The sequence below is a fragment of the Eremomyces bilateralis genome (genome assembly GCF_010015585.1).
Source record: "Eremomyces bilateralis CBS 781.70 unplaced genomic scaffold P152scaffold_2, whole genome shotgun sequence".
Classification (NCBI taxonomy): Eukaryota; Fungi; Ascomycota; class Dothideomycetes; order Eremomycetales; family Eremomycetaceae; genus Eremomyces; species Eremomyces bilateralis.
Window position 1 is genome coordinate 296,868 of NW_022985068.1, and position 6,078 is coordinate 302,945.

General features: G+C 54.1%; 3 protein-coding genes across 3 annotated transcripts in view; 2 read left to right on the plus strand and 1 right to left on the minus strand.

Moving 5' to 3' along the window:
• Positions 1–23: 23 nt before the first annotated feature.
• Positions 24–936, plus strand: P152DRAFT_478690 (uncharacterized protein; the record flags this gene model as incomplete). Its single annotated transcript, XM_033681674.1, has 2 exons — positions 24–474; positions 536–936. The coding sequence occupies exons 1-2, from the start codon at positions 246–248 to the stop codon at positions 934–936; spliced, it is 630 nt and encodes a 209-aa protein (XP_033537740.1). The 5' UTR covers positions 24–245.
• Positions 937–3,606: 2,670 nt separating this feature from the next.
• P152DRAFT_110777 (high osmolarity signaling protein SHO1) lies at positions 3,607–5,035 on the plus strand. Its single transcript, XM_033673626.1, has 4 exons — positions 3,607–3,847; positions 3,936–4,106; positions 4,165–4,287; positions 4,372–5,035. The coding sequence occupies exons 1-4, from the start codon at positions 3,704–3,706 to the stop codon at positions 4,924–4,926; spliced, it is 993 nt and encodes a 330-aa protein (XP_033537741.1). The 5' UTR covers positions 3,607–3,703; the 3' UTR covers positions 4,927–5,035.
• A 904-nt stretch (positions 5,036–5,939) lies between these two features.
• P152DRAFT_504877 (dynactin p62) overlaps positions 5,940–6,078 on the minus strand; it is a gene marked incomplete at both ends in the record, with an annotated part of 1,961 nt that continues 1,822 nt past the window's right edge. Inside the window, one exon of the mRNA XM_033682399.1 lies at positions 5,940–6,035. Within this exon, the coding sequence (XP_033537742.1) occupies positions 5,940–6,035 (96 nt within the window). The remainder of the gene's footprint in view (positions 6,036–6,078) is intronic.

The window sequence follows — 6,078 nt, forward strand, 5'->3', positions numbered from 1 at the left end:
CACATGAGTCGATTTTGATGTTTACTACCCCTTCATCGTCCGTCTCTGAATTGATATGACGAATATGCGAATGCTCAATCCCGATCGGAACGGAACATACGAACAGCCACGTACTGTCTTCGACCCCTCGAGCCATACACCCAACAAAAAACCTGTCGGAGAGGCCTACAGCTTGAGTCTCCCGCATCCAAAGCTCCACGACATCCATCCCACACCGACACGTTCACGAAGCAATCTCACCGACAATGGAGCCGTCACTAGAAGACATCGCGATCCACACACTCACCTCCCTCGAATCGCGTCTCCGGCGTCTTGAATTCCTCCTCTACGGAAGTATCCCCTCACCCGACTCAACCAGCGACGACGCTCCCTCTCCACCGCAATCCACGATCTCCCGACGGCTCAAGAAGCTAGAAGAAGGGACACAAAAACTCCACTCGAGCCATCCGGATATAGTGAAGATTATATGGTTGAGTATGTCCCTCCGCCGTAGCGAACTACCCAGACTAGTCAAACTAATATCTTCATTACATAGAATCCCGCTTTCCCGACCTCTTCTCTCCGTCTCCTACCTCCGAAACCACCATCCCCCCCCTCCCCTCCCAACTTACCACTCTCCTTTCCCATGCCCCCCTAATTCACACCACCCGCTCCTCCCTACACTCCCTACACTCCCTCCTCCCGCTCCTCTCCTCCACCTCCCCCCTCACGCACCTCCTCGCCGCCTCCCCGCAGCTCTCCGCGACCCAGACAACCCTCATCGATCAGGCGGCGCAGGTTGCGGAGCTCCGGCGTGAGAGCGCGGAGGTGGTGTGGCGGTGGCAGGAGGCTTTTGTGATTGCGCAAGGGGGGTGCTGGGCGGAGTGGGAGGAGAGGGTTGGGGGGGTGGAGGGGTGGGTGAGAAGAGGTGAGAGGGAGAGGGAGGAGGAGGGGTGAGTGCTGGATTGGAAGAGTAAGATTTTTGAGACGATCGGGAAGGCGGATGGGTGAGATGGCGATTGAGAGATTGGGGGAGAGGGATAAATGTCGTTGCAAGCCATCCGATCCGATCCATCCGGCGGGCGAAGAGACGAGTCGGGGCTGTCCCAACTCCCAACCCAATATCAATGGGGCTGTGATTCGAAAGTATCATCTGCGTCATGCACCGTCGCGATTGCACCCCGGGTGAGTCACCGTGGTTGGAAACACCGCTGCGGGAGAACCGGACAGGTGATGCGCATTCGGCTGATCAGGATTCAGGATGCGGCGGAAGAAAGTCACGATGAGATTTGGAGCAGGAAGTGTATGGTGGCCAGTTGATGTCGAACATGTCACGGAAGATCGGAATTGATTACCTGTGGCGATATACTTCTTGGTCACGATGGTCGTTTTCCTGTCATACTATTTGTGGTTTCATCGAGCGACGTGGACGAAGGACATTAGGTCAAACAAATATCGATACAACATAGACGACGGTCCAGTGACGTTGAGCGAAACGAAACGCTTACCCACATCTCCTACAATGGATGTTGCTTGCTGTGCTTAGGCGTTTACGTTCGCTGTGCCCTGTTTCACGTATTTCCAAACCAAACATCCTACGAGCCTACTAAAATCTGCTGTATTCATCTATATGGCTTGGCGACTAGTACTAGACATAGGATGTCCTTCACCAGTCACCATATGTACCTCACCGCCATCCAGTCAATGTCATGATCCCCAACCCACCCTGACGCAGCAATACGGTATTACCGAAGTATGCAATAATCCAAGTGACGTTGGAAGAATTAACAAAGCCCTAGCTCAGGCGGACCCAGGCGGACCCACGTCGCAAATCACGGCGTTTCAGGACTGTCGCAGGATCCTCGCGGTCGCACGGAGCTCGTGGCTGCCGTGCCCGGAGGCATAAAATAGATAGCGGCGTGGTGGAGCATAGAGCCGGGTCGTACATTGGCCTGTGGACCAGATTCAACCTCGAGTCTCGATGAGAAAGTCTGTCCTCATTCCCTCAAGCCGCTGGAACCTGGGATGAGGCTGGCTATGAGGTGCAGATCTGTCACACTCCAAGCGATACCGTTACAGATTCGTGCGTCATACACTCATACCCTATAAATGCAGTGGTGGAGTTTTGGAGGGAGACACGGATAGGTACCGACTGTATTACTTCGCTGTCAAGTGTCAAGGTGCCAGAGTCGCTGAGTGAGATGGTGAGGTCGGGTGGCTGCTTGGAAGCTGGAGAGGAGGACTCGAGGCAAGTGGCCGCCTGACGGCCGGGGAGATGATCCAATTAGCATGCATGTACGGAGCATGGTGGAATGTCTCAATTAATGAAATTCGTCCATGGAAGTCTGGATGAGGTTAGGAATACGGAATAGGATGTTCCTTCTCGTCGCTTCTAAGTTCTCATCGCCGATCAATATCGCTGGAATGAACTACCGCCGATCATCACTCTATGTTCCCGCGATGGGAGGTCCCTCCAAGGGCCGAGAGGTTCGACGCAAATGGAGTTCATACGCATAAATTGCAGCCAGCAAGCGCAACCCAGGATTCCGGTTGTGCCTGCATCCACGAGACGAGAGCCGTGAGGGGATGGTGGAGGGAGGAGGAAAGCGCAGATTGGAAAAGAGGAGCTTGGGGCGGTGTCTGCCAATCAGCGAGTGTTGACCCCGGCGGAGGCCTTTCTTAAGTTTTGTTGGTTGTCCAGGTTCCTGCGTTGGGGGGCTATTAACCGTTAAATATTAACGGAAGACCCTGCCGCTGCTTCCCTGCCTCAATTCCGGCGCCTCCTCAGTCTCTAGTCCTTCTCCCAGCAACAGAAGAGAACTCGAGAACTCGAGAACTCGAGAACTCTAGGTTACCCTCGATACGATACGACACTCTGCGCTAATCCACTCTACGCTCAGCCTCAGCTTACCACATTACCACATAGTACACTCTACCTTGTAGCTCTTCACTCACTCTGCACTCACGCTGCACTCTCCCGTTCTACAACTCCTCTCTAGCCTCTCCTCTCCTCCAATCCATCCCTCACCGTCCACCCATTTCCTAATTCCTTTCATCCCCAGCATTCCATACCGTTGCAACCACCTGCATCGCATCCCCCGTTCAGGTCGATCCGTCCAGTCGATCCGCCCAATTCTCTTCCATCCTTCTTCCATCATCCATCGTCCATCCCGTCGGGCGCTTTTTTCTGTATTCCATTGACGTCCTTTGCTTTCTTTAACCCATCCACCCCATATCCCCGTTCTCCGCCTTGCGTCCGGTCTACCAACCATCCCATTGATTCGGTCCGGCTCCCCCTTCGATAAACGCCTGTGGTCGTCGCGCTTCGTCCAAGACTCGAGTCTATCGTTGGTCGACGCTTCACTTCTCTTCGCTTGGTCCCTTCTGGTTTCCAATCCATTCCGCCTGATCTTGGTTTGTTGTCGTTTGGAACGCAACAGTCGACGCGACGAACGGCCACGACAACTCATCGCCTGATAACGAAGTATATACACGAACCAATTTGGATATCGAACCCAACTGGATCGCATGCATTGCTAGTTTATTCATCCGCCTACATCGAATAACCTAGCCGGCCCTATCGACCAGCTGACCGACACATCCTCGAGATTCGGTAAAAGAACGTCGTGTCACCATCCATCCACTACAACATCGTTTACTCCCTTGATCTTCCCTTTCTTCCTCAACCGATAGGAATTAAACGTCCCTTCAACTCCACCCATTGATGCCACCTTACGGCGCACTTCAATCCCCATCGTTGCGCAAAATGGAACGAGGATACGGTGATCACAGCCCACGAGGCCGTGGGTTCAGGATTGGATATATCGTTGGCGATCCGTTCGCTTTGTACACGATTTCCATCTCAGTGGTAAGTTTGTTCTCATGACACGGTGCACCTTGCGTGCGACAAAGTATCTGTTATAAAGGACGTTTGTTGACAAGTCTTCAATCAACAGCTCGCATGGATTATCTCCCTCATCGGCTCCATTGTCGCCGTCGCCGACCGAAGCAAAGCGGATCATGAGATCCCCAACTACACCTGGTGGTCGCTGTCCTTCAACTTGGTCCTGATTATTGGCATCACAATCATGGTCGGGACGGAGACAGAAATGGATTACTCTGTCGCGGTACGTTTGACCGCTCGGTCCCAAACTTTCCGATGCAACACATACTAACGCTGTTTAGGTCGTCGGCTTCCTTGGTGCCGCTCTTGTTTTCGATACCTCCTCTATCTCCTCCCTTGTCTATTCTAGCAATGGAGCCAAAGCCGCTTCCGCTGCTGGCTTCATGGTGCTTAGTATGGTTGCAGTACGTCTCCATGTTCCCCGTAGCCTTTCACCTAGTCCCTACTACGACCCACACCCAGACCTTCATCACTAACCTATCTCACAGGTCATCTGGATGTTCTACTTCGGCTCCCACCCGTCTGCTAGCCTCCACGCCTGGGTTGACTCCCATGCCCTCCACAAGACCCCCGTCGACCGCCCGTCCATGCGTACCTCCCGCGGCATGTCCACCGGATACAAGACGCGCCCTGAAACCTCCATCACCGCGCAACCTCCCCTGCCGCAAATGTACACCTCCGCGCAACTCAACGGCTTCGAGACCTCCTCCCCCGTCTCTGGCTACGCTGGTGGCCCGGTCGGCGCCAACTCCGACAACCGCAACAGCACGGCCGCGCGATTCGGCGGTGCGTCCGGCCTGGGCGGTGGAGTAAATGGCACGATGACCGGCCCCGACGGCAACGAGGTCACGGCACCGACCGAGTACCCGTACCGCGCGAAGGCCATCTACAGCTACGAGGCGAACCCGGATGACGCGAACGAGATCAGCTTCAGCAAGAACGACATCCTGGAAGTCAGCGATGTGAGCGGACGATGGTGGCAGGCAAAGAAGGAGACCGGGGAGACGGGGATTGCGCCGAGTAATTACTTGATCTTATTATAGGGATCGAGTAATCATTCCGCTTGTTTCTTGTTTTCCGGGTTGGGTTTTTCTTGAACTGCTTGTGGGGAGGTTAAAAGAGGTGGAGGATCCACCAGGGGAAGTCAACTGGACGACACATATTTATGCCGTTGCTGAGTGTTTGGCTACGAATCCGAAGTGTCATGGACGATTTGCCGGTTTGAATTCCGCTCCCGACCGATGATCTGGATCCCGTACCCATGATCTCAGCAGTGCTGTTTGTTGTTGATCCGGAAATACTAAGCTTCACTGGCACGACGGAACGTACATCCGGGGCGCATCTTTTCTTTCGATTCGATTTCTTTCCACACCCTCCAGGCCGGACTGGACTATTTTCGACCCGTGAGCGGCGACGTGTTCGATATCGGTCGTGCCCTTGCGGCCGCTCTTATGATACCAAAATGTGGATGTTGGGACCCCGGGGAGCAGAGTCGACGAAACAGATGTCTGTAAAAGTCGGCGGACGACACAAGCCGTCAATTCATGTGGGCGCTGCAATGTCGGTCGGTCTGTCTCTTGCTCTCTCAACCGGAGGATCCCAACCGGTGTTTCTCGTTCATTCATGTCCGGATCGGCGTTTCATGTGGGAAATCTCATGGGTCATGGGGAAACTTTATTTTCGTGTGCGAATACATCACAGCGTGCGCCGATTGCGTCGACCGCACTGTTTTTTTCTGAAATGGCGGGAGGCGATGGGCACGGATGTTGGAATCGGTGGTGTATTGAGTGAGAATGGTACTGGTATCTGCTGTTTGAGTCCCTGGATGGATGGAATGGAAGGAATGTGCAATCGTGGCAGGGGAGTGTATGGGAGTAATCTCTGTAACCAGTAGATGGCACTGCGGTACCGTTCCAATGCATTCGAATTCAACTGTGTAATCGCTTCATTTGGTCTGGTGTGCGTGATCGACACATCTACCAGAAATTCCTTGAGCTATCGGAACGGCGAAGTCACGGCTTGCCCTCGGACAACCACTCTCATACCCCCGAGTTCCCTACAACCCCACGATCCTCCCCACCCCCAACACCGTCCAAAACGCCTCCTCTCTCCTCACCTTCTCCACCCGCTCCCTCTCCCCCTTTTTCCTCCTCTCCCCCAAATCCAAGCTCGCCAACCCCGTCGTCGTCTCCCCC

Coding starts and splice junctions, on each gene's coding strand:
- P152DRAFT_110777 (XM_033673626.1), top strand. CDS start 3,704: ATGCCACCTTACGGCGCACTTCAATCCCCATCGTTGCGCAAAATGGAA. Junction 4,107..4,164: donor AAATGGATTACTCTGTCGCG/GTACGTTTGACC, acceptor AACGCTGTTTAG/GTCGTCGGCTTCCTTGGTGC. Junction 4,288..4,371: donor TGGTGCTTAGTATGGTTGCA/GTACGTCTCCAT, acceptor CCTATCTCACAG/GTCATCTGGATGTTCTACTT.